The sequence below is a fragment of the Meles meles genome, chromosome 2 (genome assembly GCF_922984935.1).
Source record: "Meles meles chromosome 2, mMelMel3.1 paternal haplotype, whole genome shotgun sequence".
NCBI classification, from domain to species: domain Eukaryota; kingdom Metazoa; phylum Chordata; class Mammalia; order Carnivora; family Mustelidae; genus Meles; species Meles meles.
This window is the reverse complement of record NC_060067.1, coordinates 70,034,092-70,053,615: the sequence shown is the minus strand read 5'-3', so window position 1 is coordinate 70,053,615 and position 19,524 is coordinate 70,034,092. Positions and strand designations below refer to the sequence as shown.

The following is a 19,524-nucleotide window of genomic DNA, read 5'->3' as shown; positions in this document are numbered from 1 at the left end:
GGACTGCGCCCCCCGGTGGACGGAGGTGGAACGCGCCTTCCCGCTCGGGGAGGGGATCAAACGAGGCTCGCGGCTCGCGAGCAGCTGCGCATGCGCGACTGCGGGAGCAGCAGGGGTAGGTTGGGCGGTGGGGGCGGCTTTTGCCAGGGATGTGGAACGTCGGCCTACCCTCATGTTCCCTGCAGCCCCTGATGTCGTCAGGCCAGGATGACACCAATGGAGCGCGCCCATTATAAGTCCATATATTTGAAAAATATCAGTCAGGCACACAAAGTGTAAAATAGATTGTTCTCTATTCTCCTGTAGTGTGTGGGCTCTCCAGTCAGGGCCGGCGAGTCGGGGAAGGAGCCCCCGCATTCCCACCCCGCGGCTGGAGTGCAGCCTTCAGCAACGTCCAGGCCCATGACGACCCCAGGTCAGCCACAAGGACTGCCCAGGAAGAGCCCGTGGTCCGGTTAGAGGTTTTGGGCTGGGAATCCGGGGTCTTCGGACTGATGTGAGCTGAGTGCAGGCCCCCTTGCCCCAGGCCTCTCACCCGGTTGGGGTGGCGGGTGCTGTTGTGGCCAACCCCTCTGGACTCAGGCTAGGCTAATCATGGTGGCCTCAGGACCCATTCCTGGAACGGTACTGCCTTCGGTGTCCCTTATGGCTACCGCCACCCCCAGTCCCAGTCCCCCGGTGGAGTAGAGCTTCCTCACTGCAGGAGTGTCTCCAGCACAGGGGCCTGGGGTCTTCCTGGGAAGGGCACCCTTGTAGAGCCTGCTCCCTGGCTCCAGCCCCGGGGACCCTGCCGTCCCCAGCTCCAAGGTCCACCTCAACCAGGGCCTCAGGGACCACTGAACCTCCAGATGGGCCCTCCTTCTCTCACTTCTGCTGCTCACGGTGGGCGGGGGTGGGAAGCCACACCTGTGAGTTACTATGTCCCACTCTGAGTCGCTGCTGGTCTCCCCCACTTCTGAGGTTAGCCCTGGCAAAGACATGACCAGTCAGCCACAGGTGTGCAGTGGGGCTACCCAAAGATGGAGCAGTGGTGGTCAGACAGCTTCCCAGCTGTGCTGGCTGTGCTGACACATGGTTCCCAAAGCAACCAGGTTTGTGTTAGGGGGAAGGGGGCAAGGGTCTGGCAAGAGAACCACTCATCCCCTGGGCCTTGCGCGGCTCCAGAAAGAAGCTCCCTGAGAACGAGAGCTTAGGGCTCACTAGGGCTCCTGGTATGCCAGAGGGGAGCCCACTTTTCCTCAGTATTCCAAACCCTCTTGTCTCCAGAGAGAACTTAACTATAAATCTAAAGGGAATGGAATGCAGAGACAAAACCTGCATGGCATGGGGGCGCCTGGGTGGCTCGGTGGGTTAAAGCCTCTGCCTTCAGCTCAGGTCATGGTCTCAGGGTCCTGGGATCGAGCCCCGCATCGGGCTCTCTGCTCAGCAGGGACCCTGCTTCCCTTCCTCTCTCTCTGGCTGCCTCTCTGCCTACCTGTGATCTCTGTCTGTCAAATAAATAAATAATTTTTTTTTTAAAATCTTAAAAAAAAAAAACTGCATGGCACGGAGCAGTTCAGTATATATGCCTGGAGGGGAGGCCCTTCCAGCCACCTCCAGGGTCCTGAGCCCTTTGCTCTGCAGCTTGCTCTGGATTCCTGGCTCTAGCCTCCTGTTGAGAAGCTGGAACACCGCCTGCGTTGTTACCTGGGCTGAGGGTGGGAACGGGGAGGCCCATCTTTTAGGGCCACCAGGCTCTTGTCTGAGCTCTCTGAGGACCCCTGCCTGATACCATCCATGGCTGCCTCTGCCAGGCCTGGGGTTGAGGGAAGTCCTTCCCAAGCCCCTCATTGCTCCCTGAGGGCGCTGTAAGCACACATTGACCCCAGAAGGCACAAAATAAACCTCTTCAACCAACATGGGTGTGGCGATGCTGAGTGCACACCCCCCACTCCCACCCCACCCCCATTCTTGCCCTTGAGCATCTAGGCAGATGACCTCAGGTGACAAATATGTTCTTCCTTCCCTGGATATTAAAATAAACAAGACTCCTCAGCAACTCCTGCTTCCAGAATCAAAAATAAGTGTCTCTTGGGCTGAAGATGAGGCCAGGGTGTTGGTAGGGGACCACCTAACAGTAGCTTCCAGTGGGGCAAGGTAGGGGGATTGGTAGGGGGGACACACAGGTACACATGCCCATATGCACATGGGGAAGACCCCTGAAGCTGGGGGAGACTCACTTCAGCCCTGGGCCCTTCCTGAGGGCTAAGGGGGCTCCCATCTGGCTCAGACCACGGGAACCACTGGCTGACACCTCTGCACCTGTCAGGGCCAGCTGTCCACTCTGAATCCTGATATTCTCTCCGGAGCCAGGCTCCATGGCTATCTTTAGTGCTGCCAGCCCAGGAAACCTCCCCAGGGGCTCTGCCCGTGTCTTCTGGCCTTTCCCACATCAGGGGCCTTCTGAGCACAGATCCTGTATGCCTTCCCTTCTCAGTGTGGTGGTCCCAATCCTCCAGCCTTCCTAGGGTCTCTCCAAGCACCACAGTCAAACCCTGCCCAACTGGGAGTGCAGCCCAGCCCAGGTTTCCCACCTTAGTCATGTGTTCTGCCTCTGGGAATCCTCCAGGCAGAACCCCAGGGAGCCCCCAATTCTCCCCAGTGGGTCATGCCTCTCTAAGGTCCACAGGTGTCTGTTGTCCCATACTCAGTGCAGGCAAATAAATGGTGGGCTGCCCCTGGGATCACAGAGGTGTCATGTGACTGAAGGAGTACGCCCCCTGGGGCAGGACCCCTGCCACGGTGGCACTCACATGTGATGTGGTTCCCAGGTGTGCCCTAAGGGACCCCTGCTGCTGATGCTTCCCCCAAGGTGCAGGTACAAAGGGCTCTGAGGGCTTGTTCTCTGGGTGTGAAACTACAGTCCTGACTGCCCACTTCATCCTGTCCCCAGGCCTTCTCCTAACTCTCACCCTTTTGTGTCCCTAACCTGTATTCCCCGCAGCCCAGGACTAGGGCACCCAGCCCCTGACCCTGTGCTGATGGCTAATATCTATCTGCCCCCCCCCCCAACATGCATCTAGGCCAGCTCCCCTCCCCAGACTCTGCCTGCTGGGCCATGATGTAGTGGGGAAACCTGGCTGAATGCTGGCCCAGGGCCCAACCCATCTGGATGATCCTCCATCCCAGACATGTTATCCCCACTCTGTGCCAGGCAAGGGGCCACCTGCCAAGGGGAGAGATGGGGCCCCAGTGAAGCGGGGAGGTGAGGGCACACACAGCGTGCTCAGAGAATGCCTGGTCACCAGCCTCCAAGGCCACTCACAGTGACTTTGGGCAAATCTAGGAAAGGTCCCCCTTCCTCTGCCTCCTGCAGCCTCCTGGGTCCGCATGCAGGTGGCCCTGGAGAGGCACAGAAAACAGGAGAACAAGGTTCTTGGTGAGGTGCCTGGGAAGCTGGGGGCCCTGCTGAGCAGGGCAAGATGGGGGCATCTGAGTCACCCGCCAGGTGCCAGAGCTCACTCTGCACTTGTGCAGTCCCCAGGGTGGCCCTGGCCTGTCCTTGTAGGGAGCGGAAGCCAGAGTCCGAGCTGTCCTGGGGGACTGGGCAGGAGCTTAAGACAGGCGACCTGGGCAGGGAGGGCACAGACCATCGCCTCAGGCACATCCAGGCATGGTGAGTGTGGCCAGCAGGCCACTGGGGCAGGAGCAGATTTGAACATGCCTGCATTTGTCTTTGCAACGGTGTGTACGCACGTGTTGCCTACATGAGTGTGATTTGTGGGAGTGTGTGTGTGCACACGAGTTGAGTTTGTTTCTGTGTGTGAGGGTGTTCAGTGGGGAAGATCTGTGCTCCATGGCTGCCTCAGGGACATCCGCGGTTGGAAGATGAGGGTCCTGGTCTTCACACTGGAAGGGTCCCTAGACCAGGCCTGCCCACTTGCTGGCCGCCTGCATGGTCCATTTGCTCCTTGGACGTCCAGGCCCAGCTGGCTCCTGGCCAAGCTCAAGATGAGCCCTGGGTGCCGTGCTGTCAGGACCTGGTCAGGGCTGCCCCGGCCCAGGCTTGGTGTCCCCCTGGAACCCCTAGTGCCATGGTCCACCCATCCTCTGTGTTGTCTTCCAAAACACCAGCCTGCAGGCCCCTCAGCCTTGGTGTTCTCACATTAGGCCAGCAGGAAGACTAAGAAGAAGGAAGGGGGGGGCCTACGGGCCCAGAGGGCATCATCCAACGTCTTCTCCAACTTCGAGCAGACCCAGATCCAGGAGTTCAAAGAGGTGAGGCTTTGCTTTTGTCCCAGGATCACTCCACCCAGTAACTCCTGCCCAAGGGGTCCCCTGTGAATCGTAATGCAGTTGACCGAAAGACCCTGCGTGAGCCTCACTCTGGAGCCAGTGAGAGTAGATGCCTATCCTAACACGGTGCGACTGGCCTGGGTTTCAGGCATTCACACTAATGGATCAGAACCGAGATGGCTTTATCGACAAGGAGGACCTAAAGGACACCTACGCCTCACTGGGTAGGTGCCATGAAACAGAACTCCGCCACAGCCCACTTTGGGCTGTCCTTCAGTCCTGGAGAGACTTGCTCTGCACCTGGGCCTTACTGACCTGACACCCCATGTCCCATGGGCTGCCACGTGACAGGCTGGGCCTCCCCTAGGGGAGAGATCCCTCTGGCTCGATCAGGGCATCCCAGGGTGGGTGGCAGAGCTGAAGCATGGGCACCCTGGATGGGAGGCTGGGACCAAAGCTCCAGGGAAGCACTAAGACCCCAGAGGGACACCACTACATGGGGAGGCTTGTCCTCCTTCCCCCAAGCCTAGCAAGGAAGCCCAGAAACAGACTTGGGAGAAGACGCGGAGGGCGGCTCGTGGTCCTCTGAAGAGCCAAAGGCTGGTGCTTTCTTCTTCAACTTCCCATCTGGGGGCACGTTCTCAGCCTGAGGTAATCCCAGGGGAGAATGGGTAGGTTTCTTTCCTCTGGGTCCCCTTACACTCAGGTAAGCAGATCACAGGTCTTCCTGGGCTACATGCATGGCCTCTTCCTCCTCCCCAGCTGCCCATCTCCCCAGGGCTCAGGGTTTGGGGTTCTGCTGACATGCAGACCTGGGCCACCACACCTGGGCCACATGACAACCCCCCCCACCCCCGCCACGGGCTCACCTCCCTCCTTCTGGCCTTCCCAGTTTGAGTGATAGAGGTGGGAGACCAATGGGGACAGCGGATGCATCAACAGCAGGACAGCCGGGAGGTGTGACATTCCTGCCCCGTCTTGTGTTGGTGATAGGCAAAACCAACATCAAGGATGACGAGCTGGATGCCATGCTCAAGGAGGCGTCGGGGCCCATCAACTTCACCATGTTCCTGAATATGTTTGGGGCAAAGCTGACAGGTGAGAGCCATGGGTCCAGGCTCCTTCCTGGCCAGGGGCAAGCCCCCAGGCCAGTCTGCCAAGGCACTGTGTGTTTTGTTAGCTCCTAACACTCAGAAGTTCAGATATTTGACATAAAAATCCAGATTTTCAGATTTGTTGAAAAGCCCTAGGACTTGACATTCTGATACCCACATTTGTGGGTCACACATGTGACCAGCGGGCATGTGAGCTCATCCTTCCTCCCGTCTGCCTAGTGGTGGTAACCTGTCTTTCACTCACTGAGCATTCACTTCACTTTTGGGCCTAGGCAGGATTCTGGGGACCCCCAGGCCCCTCAGAGCGGGAGCTGCAGGGTCTCCGCAGTGCTCAAGAGCTGGAGGGACATACAGGCCAAGCCCTGGGATGGCCCAGAGCAGGACTGGAGCCCTAAACAGTTGAAGGCCTTTTGTGGGCAGGTACGGATGCTGAGGAGACCATCTTAAATGCCTTCAAGATGCTGGATCCTGATGGCAAAGGCAGCATCAACAAGGACTAGTGAGTGTGGCTACGGGCACCTAGGCATCACCTCTGAAGGATGCCAAGCCCATCTCCCCTCACCCCACCCCAGTCTCCAGGCCTTGGGCTGCCTGTCCCCAAGATCTTGAGTCCCTAACTGAGGGCAAAACCAGTCTTGCCCAGCCAGTGGCCTGGGAGGTCATTGCCACTTGGACCATCACTGGGTCTTTAAGCCCTTTTGGGGAAATGAGCCTATGTGGTATACCAGGCACTTGCCCCTAACCCCCCCAGGCTCCCCCTGCAGATGAAGCCCCCCCAGGGGTGGTGACCCCAGAGCATGCGAGTCAGGAAAGACTCCCTGACAACCACTCCCTGGTGCCCAGGGCTCACCCTTTAGCCAGACTTCTGAGAGGTGCCTGTGCTGTGAGTGGGTCGGATTGTAGGGTGATCAGACCCCCGCCTTGGGGTATCCCACGGTGGAAGAGCCAACAGTGTGCATTGACCCAAGTCATGGGGCTCCCCTGGGGCCCCCCTCCAGTTCTTCCAGTGCCAATCCCTTTCTTCAGTGCAGCCTAATTTGGCTCCTCCCTCCTTTTTCTCAGCATCAAGCGGCTGTTGATGTCCCAGGCAGACAAGATGACCGCTGAAGAGGTTTGGCCCACTCTGCCCTCACCCCACTTCCTTACCCCATGTGCCTCTGTGAAGCTCAAGAATAGGGGGTTTAGCTAGGGGGACTCACCCTGGGCCCCCCGAGGCTGCAGCATCAGGGTGGGGAGGATACCCTGGCCCCACCCCTGGCTCTGCTGTGTGCCCCCCCCAACCTCCCTTTCCCCCACCCCCACAAGCAAAAACAACCCTGGACCTGGCTGGAGTTCAGTGCCTGTAATTCGCCAGACCATTTTTTCCTTCCCCTCCTTCCTGGGCCTGACTCCTCCAACCGGACCGGCTTGCAGGTGGACCAGATGTTCCAGTTTGCTACCATCGATGCTGCAGGCAACCTGGACTATAAGGCATTGAGCTACGTGCTCACCCACGGGGAGGAGAAGGAGGAGTGAGGGGCACCTCCCACCTGGGCTGCAGCCAGTTCAATAAACATGAACCCATAAACCTGCCTGCCAGTGTCTGCAGGGGAAGAGGAGAAGGTGTCCGCCTGGGGGTGGGAGGGTCTGCAGGTGCGGGACTTCTGCCTAGGGCTGGGAGAAGTGTCTGCCTTGTTGGGGAGAGTTTGGGGGAGGGCCCATGGTGGGTAGAAGTGTGTGCTTGGAACTGGGAGAGGCTGGAGGGGAAGGGTCTAGTAGGGGTGGGAGCATCTGCCTGGAGTGGGAGGATCTCCCTGTAGGGCCCTCCCTCTGCTTCCCCCTCCCAGAGCAGCCTGACCCCACCTGCTGTCCTCGCACTCAGGCGGGGAGTCAGTCACTCTGCAGTCGGCAGAGGTTGAGAAAAGCTATGGGTTGGGATTCCTCGAGGAAGCCATTTCTCACAACTGTACACTCCAGCCTCAGTCATACCAGGGGCCCTCAGGACTCCCAATCCATGAGGCTTCCCTTCAGCCCTTGCTCCTCAAGCCAGGTCCATCCCGCATACACTGCTCCTGCGCCAGCCACCCTGGGTCTAGCCTGGCCACTGGGGCACCTGCCTGCCCGGTGGCTGCACCAGCAGTTCTTGCTCTAGCCACAGGGTCTCCCCTAGGCCATCCTGCCGTGCTCTGGGTGTGCCAAGGACTCCAAATTCCTCTGGCACCTGCTGGATGCTGTCACCCTGGGACCAGAGCCCACCCCTCCTGGCCTCCCCTTCATGTCCTCAGGACCACTTCTTGATGCACTGATAGCTCTTTTGGCTTCCAGAACTCTGCAGGGACCCCTGTGACCTCTCTGCAGGTCCCGGGGCCTCCAGCAGCTCAGGGCTCCCCCAAACAAGCAGGTAGGGCCAGGAGAATGGCGCTGGGAATGAGTGGCCCCTGCCTGAGCTTCCTACAGTCCACGCTGGAGGTGGTGGGGGCATGCCCACGTGGAGCTTCAGGGAGTAGCTGCCGGGCGGGGCTCGTGATCCGCAGCCTCTGGGGATGTGTCCTCCTGGATGGAGTGGCTCACGTGGGCCTCAGCCTGTAGGCGCCGGTACTGAGTGTGGAAGAACACCACCAGGAAACAGCTGAAGAGGGCACACAGGCCAGCCATCAGCAGCATGGACACTGGGGAGACACAGCCCAGCGATGTTCTGAGGCTCACTCAAGCAGCCAGAGCTCCCCACCCCTAATGCAGAGTACCCACAGATCTGGCAGAGCTCCAGCTGACCCCACTAACCATGAGCAGAGAGGGACCTGGAAACATCTGTCCCAGCTCCCAACAGGCCCTGAGGGCATTCACAGACCCAGGTGTGGTGAGCTCCAAGGTCAGCAATATGGGGTCTCCAGATGTGGCCACCTCACCCCCGTCTCTCTCTGCCTCCCTGTCTCTTTCCCTGGTCTCATTTTTTTTTTAATATATTTTATTTATTTATTTGACAGATAGAGATCACAAGTAGGCAGAGAGGCAGGCAGTGAGAGAGGAAGGGAAGCAGGCTCCCTGCTGAGCAGAGAGCCCGATGCGGGGCTCGATCCCAGGACCTTGGGACCATCATCTGAGCTGAAGGCAGAGGCTTTAACCCACTGAGCCACCCAGGCGCCCCCCTGGTCTCATTTTAAAACAACTCACATGGGTTTCAGACATTGGCCTTTCACCAGGACCTCAGGCCTACTACCAGCACAGTGAGACTTGGAGGAGAAAGGTCAGCCTCATTGCCCTCCGACCCCCCAGACCCCTGCCCTGTGAGTGCCCGGTGCATACAAAGGAGAGTGAAAGGTGCCAAGAGAAAGGGGCCCGTGGCGGGGAGGTTCTAGCGCTGGGAGGGGGGTGAGGAAGGCCCAGGCACCGACCTCCTCGCTTGTGCTCTGGAGTCTCTATGCAGGCAGGGGCACTCACCCGTCCAGTCCAATGGGCCCTGGCCATCCTGGCAGGTGGAGACGGATGGTTCCGCACGACGCACGGTCAGGGAGGTCAGCAGGACCATGATGAGCACACCCTCAGCTTGCCTGGACAGACACAAGGCCCTCAGCCCTGCCCTGGGCACTGCTCAGTACTCACAGTGCCACTGGGCTTTCTGAGGCCAGTGTCCTATTTCTGCTCAGCGTGGGGCACAGCAGCTAACCCAGGACTGCACAGCTCAGAACACGGTGGCCTTCGCCCGAGCAGGCTGGTTACCCACTGTGTAGCCAGGGGTGGGGTGAGGACGAGGACTCCGGGGTCCCCAGGGAAGCGGTGGAGGGACAGACACTCACCCCAGCACGATGACCAGGCCTGCGGCTGCACCCTCACCTACAGGGAAGGAACACTCGACCACCAGCTCCATGGCGATGGGAGCCACTGAGAAGCCAAAGAGCCCCAGCAGTGAGGAGATGGCAGCCAGTGCCAAGGTCTGTCCCTGCAGCTGAGACACCTGGGGGATGGTGAGCCACATGGAGAGATGGGGCACCAGTCAGAGTACGCAGCATGGACACCCAGCCCCAGCCCGGCCCTGCACCAGCACCCCCTCTCAACTGAACAGGGAGCAGGGATGGGCCAGTGGCCAGGGTCCGGGACCACCCCAGTGGGCAGTGCCTAAGCCTGACAAGGTCTGAATTTCTGCTTTGACCCATCTGTCAGCTGCCCTGTCCCAGAGCATCCCACTCACAACCCTATAGGGTGGTCTTGGTTCAAGGGGACTCTCACCAGTGCAAAGGCCACGCAGACTATGGAGGTCAGACAGAAGCCAATCTTGACAGCTTCAGTGAACTGTTTGGTCCGGTCCACATACAGGCTGAGAATCAGTGCCCCCAGGACTCCAAACACAATGAAGAGAGCCCCGCAAAGGCCTGCAAATTCCTGGAGGAGAGGAGGTCAGGGGTGCCCCATCATTGGGTCACTGTGTTACCAGGGCCCCAGGAGAAGGACCCCATCCTCAGGGCGTATGCCATCGCCGAGAAGCCCGCGCCAGGGTGACATGGAAGGCTCAGCTGCTTGGTTAGCCATGAGTGAGGGATGGCACGTCCCCCCCAGCTGCCTCTTTCCTGTGGCACCCCACACCAGGAACCCAACGGTTGCTAAAGGAAAGGGCACTGAGGGGTGCCCGTGTGCTGCTCATGAGTTTGGAACATACCAGGCCTGAATCCCACACCCAGGGCTGATGCCAGGCAGCAGAGGGCAAGGCCAGCGATGCTATGAGCAGAGCAAGGCCCTCCCAATATCCAAATATCAGAAGACGACCCTTCCATGGAGACCCGCAGGGCTGGGGCCAACGTGGGAGGGTCAGTGGGAAAGATAGTGAAAAGCGCCACACAAAATCCCAGCACATCTCTGGGCACCGCCACCACCCCTCCCCAAGGCCATGACCCCACGATCAGACTGCATCTGGCACCCAACACAACGTTTCACACACAACCTCTCAATACCACCCACAAGAGGAGGTTACCCTGTCCAGGAATGGAAACCCAGTGTTTGGGGCAGTCTTCAGGGTACTAGCAATGGCCCCCAAGCCCCATCCTTGCACAGGAGAGGGGGCTGGGTGGGGCCAGCACTCACATTGGAGTAGCCCTTCACACAAAGGACCTGCTCCAGGAGAACCGAGAAGCTGGAGAAGATGCCGATGCCACCTCCGAAACACACGGCCAGGATGACATAGGCTCTGTTCCGCAAGAGCTGGAGGGGAAGGCGCCGCTCAGCCCAGGAGCGAGTGGGATACTGGGGATACCCCGGCAGGGCCTGTCCTAATCCCCCTCCCTCCTCGGCCTTCTCCCCACACCAGGTCACCCCAGCCCTGGATCCCACAGCACTAACCAGCTTCAACCCATCCAGGAACTTCTCTGAGGTGGAGTGGGCGGCCCCTGCAGAGGGTGGGCTGGGAGGCACACTCTCCCAGAGGCAGGCAGTGGCCAGGAGACAGGCGAGGCCAGCAGGGATGATATAGATGCCCAGCTGCGGAGAGGGCATACGCGAGTGTGTGTGCACTCACACATGCACATCAGGGCTTCACACCCACTGTTCTGGGCACACTGCCTCCCTTGCCAGCCATCCCTAGGCAGACAAAGGCAAGCCCCAGGGCCTGCTTTGCCCTGCTTCCTCTAGAACCCAGGCTTTCAAAATATCCCCCACAGATGACTCCCACAGTGACACCCTTAGCCCGACCCTCTCCCTGAGCCCCAGACTCACCCATCCAACCACTGACTGACCCTTTCTGCCTGTCTTTGTGAATGACCCCAACACATACCGAGCTGCACCCCCCAAACCTGGCCTGAGCCTGCCTCCACTTCCCAACCCAGCCAAAATCCTAGCTCCCTACCTGCACACTGCAGCCACATCTTTGGCTCCCTGAATCTCTGGACCAGGTCAAATCACCCTCCCCTTAGACAGTCCCAGAGCTTCCATCACTCAATGCCAACCACCTGCCACCTGCACTGACCCTTCCCTCCACCCTTCCCTTGCTCAGCAGACACACTGGCCTCTGGCTACAGCCTGTACCCCTCAACCTCACATCCATCTCAGGCATGTGGAAAAATCCTGTGGGCACCAAGTGTACTTGTCAATGTGGTCACAGGGAGGGGCAGGGGCACACTCTCAGACAGGTGTGGGCACACTTGTACGCGCGCATGCACATACCACATAAACACACACGTATGCACATGCAAGCCCACCATGCACACACATGCACACACACACCTATGCACATGTGAGCCCACCGTGCACACACATGCACACACCCAAACACACCTATGCATATGTAAGCCCACCATGCACACTCATGCACACACACACCTATGCACATGTGAGCCCACCGTGCACACACAAGCACCACACACACCCAAACACACCTATGCATACGTAAGCCCACCATGCACACCCATGCACACACTCACACCTATGCACATGCAAGCCCACCATGCACACACATGCCCCACACACATGCACACGTGTATGTATATACGAGCCCACCACGCAAACACGTGCACCACACACATACACACATGTATGTATATATGAGCCCATCATGCATACACATGCACCACACATGTATGCACATGTGAGCCCACCATGCACACATGCACCACACACAAATGCACACACATGTGTGCATGTACCTCATGAGCTCCCTCACCATCATAGGGATATCCTTCTCCTTCTTCACCAGGGCAGGTGACAGCAGGTTGGCCGCCAGGATGCCCAAGGGATTTGCTGGATGGACAGACGGAGACACATGTCTGCTCAGCCATGGCCAGGCCCGGTCTCCACAGCCAGGACCATTTGCCCTCCAAGAGCTGGGAGTGCAGAGGTGTCACAACCCCCAGAAGACCATCAGCCTCACCCCTGCCACTCACACATGGTGCCGATCATGTTGGCTGTGGCTCGCTGGTGCTCCGGGAACCACAAGGCAGCCAGCTTGGCTGGAGAGAAGATGACCAGGGTCTGTGCCAGAGCACAGAGGCTCTGCCCAGCCATGAGGAAGGCAAATGGGTCCTGGATCTCGATGAACAGGAAGGGCAGGGTTCTGAACACACTCCCAGCAAAGTTCAGCCACGCACCCACGATGGTCTGCAGGGACAGGGACAGAGCACTGCCTGGCCAGCCCAGACACCCCACCAGCACGCTGACCACTGCCCTGCCACCCAAATGACTCTGCCTGGAGACCCCCCAGGGAGGAAGCAGTGGCTCTTGAGCCTTTCCTTACTCAAGGACCCTGCTCCATCTAAGAGACAGCCCTGGCTTGGTTTCCAACTCACTGCCCAGCGGAGCCCAACAGAGTCCAGAACCCAGATGGCCACCACGCCGGACGGGATGGATGCCACAAGGTAGATTAGCGAAAGCCAGTTGATCTGCTTGGTGGAGAGGAAGAAGTGGTGGGCAATCGTGTCGGCCACGGGAGCGAAGCTGAGCCACAGCTGTGGATACACACTGGTGTCAGTCCCAGGGCCGGGTACCACAGAGAACACAGCCACCCGCTGTCCCAGACTTGGCCAGCCAGCCTGAGGCAGAGAATGTCCAGCAGTCCCATAAGGGCCAGGCTCTTCACCTAGTCACCTCTGAGGGAGTGTACCAGGCAGCAGGGATGCGGGGGTCAGACAGAGTGTGCACCTGGAATGTGGAGCAGATCATCCCACAGACATGGTCTTGGGGGGTAGACAGAGGCCGAAGACCCGACCAGAGCCTAAAGGACCGGGAGTCCTGCCAAGATTGAACCTCTAAGGAAAAGGCCCAGAGGGATGTCAGTGAGAGGCAGAGGACTACAGGGGGAAGGGAAGCTCTATGTGGTGAGTGGGCATGAAGGCCAAGTGCTGGATGGCATTGGGGCCTGGGAGGCTAGAAAAGGAGATCCTGATGAGGGGAGCCAGTGGCCCAGCCACTCCAGTCACACAGACGTGTAGATTGCCCAAATGGCTGGGCAGAGGAGCACATTTGGGGGGAGGGGGACACTCAGTGTCTGTGGTGAACATCCAGGTAGATAAGGGGAGGAAGAAGGGTGGGCCTGGAGCCATTGAAGGGATGTTTCCATGACGGGGAAGGAGGATAGAAAGAGGCCCAAAAGATACCTCCAGCTTGTCTGAAACTCAGAGTCCCAGGTGGAAACCCCTGGATTGTGTGTTGGCCCTGCCCAAGGCCAGCCCACCTATCCTACAGGAGACCCAAGCGTTTGGGAGGTAGACCCTCCCTGACAATGTAACAGGTGACATTTCCCAGCCTCAAGTGCTGTCAAACACTGGGACTTTTAACCCCACAGACCTTCAGCAAACAGTACATTCAATTAGGTCAGTGGGGGAGACTTCCTGGTGGAGGTGAGACACTGTCTCCTCCCTGAAGGATGACGGGTGAGAAGATGGGCTCTCCAAGGCTTATAAGGAGAGAGATGCAAAGAGGGTCAGGGAGGGTCCAAAGACAAGGGTACCACAAATCAAAGTCCACCATCACTGCAACTCTGCGAGACACAGGAATGCAGGAGCTGGCCCCAGGACCACACCCTCTGCCGTGAGGCTTGCTGACCGAAGCAGATACTGACTGCAGGCCTCACATGACAAAGAACTTGAGCAACAGCTGCCTTTTCTTCCTTTTTCTTTTTTAGGGCAAAGCAGAGGACAGCTCTTCCAGGTGCAGAAGGAGACCCCATGCAGGTCCCGCTGCTTCCTACCTAGCCTGACCAGCAGAGAGGGCTCGGTATCTGTTCTCTAACCCTGCCCTGCCGAGCCAAGCCCGTTCCTTGTTCCTCCCCAAGTCTGTGGCCAGCAGAGCAGAGAGGGATCTGGACTGTGCCAGGTAACACGAGACAACAGTATGTCCCCAGCGCATAAGAATTCCCTTCAACCTTCTCCAGCCCTGCCAGGTAACCCCCTCACTTTCCTTTGAGCGCGTTGATAGTTGCTCCACATGCTGGTTCCTGCCCAGACTACTGGGCAGTCTCCTTGCTCCACTTTGGGGCCACCTAGACCTCACTCCAGGCACTGCTCCACCTGCCTCTGACACTGTCCTCTCAGAACACAGGACATGCGGCCACCAGCTGCAGACCAAGTACACGAGTAGACTTGACTGGGGTGAGCCCGATGGTCAGTGCTCACTGTGGTGACCACAGCAGGGATCACCGTTCCTGGTGAGAGTTCCGTCTGCTCCATAGTAACTCATGGACCAAAGGGGAGAAGGCAGAATGCTGTCTCAGTGTCCAAAGAAGTTCTGGAAGCCACTCAACCACACCCATGCACTCTCAGACTCATCAAAGCCATTTTAGGGGCTGAAGGAGAGCCCTGCTCTGTGTCCTTAGACCACTGCACCAAAAACCAAATCTGGCCTTCTAGCCAGCTACACAGGGACCTGGTGAGAAGCCACAGGAAAAAAAAGAGGTTTCCAGAGTCATAGGAGACTTCAGGCCAGGCCATGGTTGCCACCTGTCCCAGCACAGGTCCGGCTCTTCATACCCAGGCCAATAAGGAAAGGAGGGAAAAGGCCCTGATCAGTGTGGAATAACATCCAGGAGTACTTGCTGCTCAAGAACCCCCAAGGCAGTATCTGCCCAGAATGTCCACACCTGCCTGCCCATCCCTGCTCATGAGTCTGCACTTCCCGATGGTCCCTCGGCCACTCACAACCTCCTCCAGGTGTGGAGCCTGCTGCCAAGGTAGCTGTTCGTTACATGATTACCTGGTGGCCAAATGTGCCTGACAAGTCCCTGGGTTCTGTGATAAGCTGAGTGGTCATGGACAGGTTCCTTCAGGCACACACAGGAGGCAGAGCAGGCAGCACCAGGGAAGTAAGAGAGTGGCCCCACGGAGCGTGGTGTGGGGCAGCACTGCAGTCTGACCCCATGAGCAGGTGGCCATGTGAGGGTCAGGTGCGGCAAGGCTGGCCCCAAACCCCCCTGTCCATTCACGTTCAGATGGGTATCTGTCCAAGGGGCAAGGGGCTAGGGCAGCAAAAAGCTCACCCCACTGAGCCCACTGTTTGCAATGGGCTGGGGAAAGAGGGGCCCAAGGCCCTGGGCAGAACAACCTGGGGGCTCGGAGTGAGTTGGGGACAAGCAGGTTGGAGAGCTGGTCCCTGATAACTGGCAGGTCCTGTTCTCAGTGGCTGATCAACTGGTCTCAGGGGCTGAGTGGCTGCCAGCAGTAGGAACCATTCTAGAACAGGTAACCGGTCACTGGAGACCCCAGTTGGGGAGCTATAGAGAGACTGGACATACAGATAAGGAAGCCCCACATGCCGAGTCAGAAATGCAGTGAGGACCTCCAGGGCACAGGTGAGCAAAGGAGCCTGGGCCCTGCCCTGCCTTGTGGGAGTGGATGGGGGTGGGGAGTCTGGAGAGGGAGAGCAGGAGCCGGATCTGCAGCCAGGTGTTGGGTCTTCCAGGAGGGTGGGGTTACTGGAAGACCCCTTTTCAGCTATGCCAGTGACTCCCCTGTCCTCCGACGCAGGAGAGGGAGTGTTTCAAAACACTATGGGTCACAGAAAAGAGGCTCTGCCACCACGAGGACAGACGCTAACCCCTTCTCTCCCTATGCAGCCAGGAGAAGGGGCCCCGCGCCTCCGCGCCTGCTGGGGTCTCCGGCTCCTGCACTCCCAGCGGTCCCGCCGCCCGGTCATGGCAGACCAAGCACCCTGGGCGCACTGGGACACCGGCAGGTGGGAGGAGCGCGATGACTCGTACCGGGGTCCCCGCTCGGCCCGCCTCCGCCCGCGCTCGCGGCCGCGCCGGGAGGCAGCCCCAGACCCCCGTACCGTGGCGTTGGAGAAGTTCAGCAGGCTGAGCACCAGCAGGAAGACCCAGCGGCGCGCATAGGCGCGGTAACCCAGCAGCGCGCCCAGGGCCGAGGTCATGTCGGCGCCCGGCCGGTCCTCCTCCTCTCCCGCCATCGCCGGCCGCTCCTTTGGCCGGATTGAGCAACTTGGCGCCTGGGCGAGGACCGCCCTGGGAGGTGGTGCCAGGCGCGCGGGGCGGGCCACGCGGGGTCAGTCCCAGCCCCTAGCGCAGGAGGGAAAGGCCTCCAGTTACCAAGTTGGACCCTCCTCCATTAGCCAGCCAGGATGGAAATCTCTGCCCCAGAAACAGGCACAAAGTCTCCTGGCAGGGGCCAAACAGGTCACGACCTCTGTGGTCGTTGAGGTGGACGCGCGCACGTGGGTGGATACAGGAGTGGGGGGCATCGGTAAAGTCATTCAACCCCGCAAAAGTTCCGCATTTCCTGGAAAGGGCGTGGAAAGGTCCCCTCCACTACCACCTCCTCCAATTCCGGCTGTCCAAACAAGGCACCAGGAGCAGCAGGAAGCCAGCTTGGAAGAGGAGGCTGGAGTCAGTTTGCAAAGAGCCTCCAGTCCAGACTAGTCTTAGATTGGGCCCTGTGGTGGACAGAGGTGGTGCTGGCCAAGGGGGAAGTGGAGTCCAAAGCCAGCCTGTCCTGTCCAGGAGAAGGGCAATGTCACAAGGGTGAACCTGGGGGCAGTCAACCTCCCGCATTTGTCAGTTGCAGTTGACAACTGAGGAAACAGCTGGGGCACAGTGGGGAAAGAACTGAGAGCTGGAAGGCAGAGAGGAGGGAGTGTCAGCCGACTTTCTTCCATAAGAACTCCCCTGTGGGTGGACAGCCTCCTCTCCAGCTTGCTCCCCACGCAGGAGTCCACCGCAGACATCTCTTCTACTCTCCAAATGATATTCTCCCTAAGGTCACTTGTGATCTCAATGCTGCTGACATAAATGGACATGATACAGGCCTGGCACTCTTGTCCTTCTCCACCTCTGACTCTCCTGCTCAGCTGGGGGCTGGGGGCCTCTCCCCATCCCTAGGGCTCTTCTGTGGAGTAGGCAGCTCAGTAAGGTCACAGTTACATGTCTACATGCCAGCAACGAAATGTGGAAATGAAAATGAAAGACACAATACTATTTACAATTACTTCAGATAATTAAATACTTGGGTCTGTAAAAGTTTATAAAAGGAAACCTCAACAAAAATGGAGTCAGGGGGTGTCTGGGTGGCTCAGTGGGTTAAGCTACTACCTTCGGCTCAGGTCATGATCTCAGGGTCCTGGGATCGAGTCCCGCATCGGGCTCTCTGCTCAGCAGGGAGCCTGCTTCTCTCTCTCTCTCTGACTGCCTCTCTGTCTACTTGTGGTCTCTGTCAAATAAATAATTTTTTTTAAAAAATGGAGTCAGGGCGCGCCTGGGTGGCTCAGTGGATTAAGCCGCTGCCTTCGGCTCAGGTCATGATCTCAGGGTCCTGGGATCGAGCCCTACATCGGGCTCTCTGCTCCGCAGGGAGCCTGCTTCCTCCTTTCTCTCTGCCTGCCTCTCTGCCTACTTGTGATCTCTCTCTGTGTCAAATAAATAAATAAAATCTAAAAAAAAAAAAAAAGAATAGCATACTTTATAAAAAAAAAAAAAAAATGGAGTCAGGAGTCCAGATGCGTGAGCTCTCACGCTGTACCATTCAGTGTCAAAAATTGCCAGTACAGACCCTAACAGAGGAATTGTTAATAGGAGAGAATCATCAGTTACATGTCAGAAGAGAAAAAGATGTGCATTGCATCTCCTACAAGAAATTAACCACCCTTGCAGCTCAGCCCATGAGAAACTGCCATTATGGTAGGCTCTTGCCTTTCTCCAGTGGACTTTCATTCCCAACAACCCCTCCCAACTTCCTCATCCTTCTCTCTCTCTCTCTTTTTAAAGATTTTACTTATTTGACAGAGAGAGACATAGAGAGAGGGAACACAAGCAGGGGGAGTAGAAGAGGGAGAAGGAGGGTTCCCACAGAAGCAGGGACCAGGGATCACGACCTGAGCTGAAGGCAGACACTTAACAGCTGAGCCGCCCAGGCGCCCTACTCCTTCTCTTTCAAAAAACATTCCTTTCCTTTGTGTGTTGGACTAGCCTATGATTTTGGCTGCAGCTTTCTTGTCCTGCGTTGCAATTCTTTGCTATTCCTGAGTAAACTTTTTTTTTTTTTCTGGTAAAATAACTGACCCTTATTTTTAAGGTCAACAGGTATAAACTTAGCAAACTCTACACAGGACTTGTATGCTAAAAATTATGCAACATAAGTGAAAGAAATCAATAAAGACCTTAAAAAAAGGGAGAGATATACTATGTTCATGGATTGGAAGACTCAACACAATAAAAATGTCAGTTCTCCCCAGATTGATCTATAGATCTAATACAGCACCTATCAAAAGGGTTTTGTAAACGTAGGGTGGGAAAAAATATTTGCAAGCCACATATCCAACAAAGGACTGGTATATAGGATATATAAAAAGTCCTCAAAACCCAACTGTAAAAAAAAAACAAAAGTCCAATTAGCAAAAGACAGGAAGAGACATCTCACTGAAAAGAATATACAAATGACAAGTGATGATGAATGACTAACATCACTAGCTATTATGAAAATACAAACTAAAACCACAGTGAGGTACCACTACATACCTTTCAGAATGGCGGAAAGAAAAATCAATGACATCATGCTGGTGAAGTTATGGGTAACTCAGTTACCTATTTACTGCTGTTAAGAATTTAAATGGTACAGCCACTGCAGACAACAGGTTGACAGTTTCTTATAAAACTAATACACAATTATCATACAACCCAGCAGTTGTACTTTGAGGCATTTATCCCAGAAAACTAAAAACTTATTTTCAACAAAAATCCATACCCAAATATTTACAGCAGCTTTATTTGTGATACCCCAAAACTGAAAGCAACCCATTTGCTTTTTAGTGAGCACATGGTTAAGCCACTGTACTGCATCCACAGCATGGACTGGGACTCAGGGGGAATGCACTGTTCAGACACAAATTGGTCTGCAGAATCTCAGGGTAATTATGCTGAGTGGGGAAAAAAAAAACAAGTTCAGAAAGTTACATAATCTATCAACCTCAAAGGGAAACTGCCAGTTATTTCACCAGCAAAAAATGGGTTTATTTGGGAAATAGCAGAGAATCACAGTCCAGGGCAAGCAACCTACAACAAAACCAAAGGCTAGTCTGGGAAAAGAAAGAGGAAAGAGGAAGTTGGGAGAAAAACAGAAAGTCCTTTGGGGTAAAACTGGGAGGTGGAAGTGTACTGACTTCTCATTGGCTAGGCTGTTGCTGGGGGAGGTGGAAGCTTTCCTCCTGCTGGGATAAAGTAGTAGCTACAGTGGCACCA

The 19,524-nt window shown here is 56.8% G+C and overlaps 2 protein-coding genes across 6 annotated transcripts; one reads left to right on the top strand and one right to left on the bottom strand.

Moving 5' to 3' along the window:
* The first annotated feature begins 90 nt into the window (after positions 1 to 90).
* Positions 91 to 6,905, top strand: MYL5 (myosin light chain 5). Its single transcript, XM_045997397.1, has 10 exons — positions 91 to 115; positions 307 to 496; positions 3,548 to 3,655; positions 3,849 to 4,011; positions 4,150 to 4,257; positions 4,424 to 4,499; positions 5,269 to 5,373; positions 5,811 to 5,889; positions 6,453 to 6,501; positions 6,804 to 6,905. The coding sequence occupies exons 1-10, from the start codon at positions 91 to 93 to the stop codon at positions 6,903 to 6,905; spliced, it is 1,005 nt and encodes a 334-aa protein (XP_045853353.1).
* On the bottom strand, positions 6,713 to 16,271 carry SLC49A3 (solute carrier family 49 member 3). 5 transcript variants are annotated; one of them, XM_045996869.1, is made up of 10 exons: positions 16,110 to 16,271; positions 12,583 to 12,793; positions 12,233 to 12,446; positions 11,996 to 12,089; positions 10,698 to 10,835; positions 10,443 to 10,559; positions 9,594 to 9,746; positions 9,164 to 9,321; positions 8,808 to 8,917; positions 6,713 to 8,038 (listed from the first exon to the last, which is right to left on the bottom strand). In XM_045996869.1, exons 1-10 carry the CDS (start codon positions 16,242 to 16,244, stop codon positions 7,866 to 7,868), a joined length of 1,503 nt encoding a protein of 500 aa, XP_045852825.1. In that variant the 5' UTR covers positions 16,245 to 16,271; the 3' UTR covers positions 6,713 to 7,865. The 5 variants fall into 5 exon arrangements, with proteins under 5 accessions (XP_045852825.1, XP_045852835.1, XP_045852832.1 ...); XM_045996879.1 differs by having other exon boundaries at positions 6,713 to 7,998; XM_045996876.1 differs by having other exon boundaries at positions 12,013 to 12,089; positions 12,635 to 12,793.
* Positions 16,272 to 19,524: the final 3,253 nt, after the last annotated feature.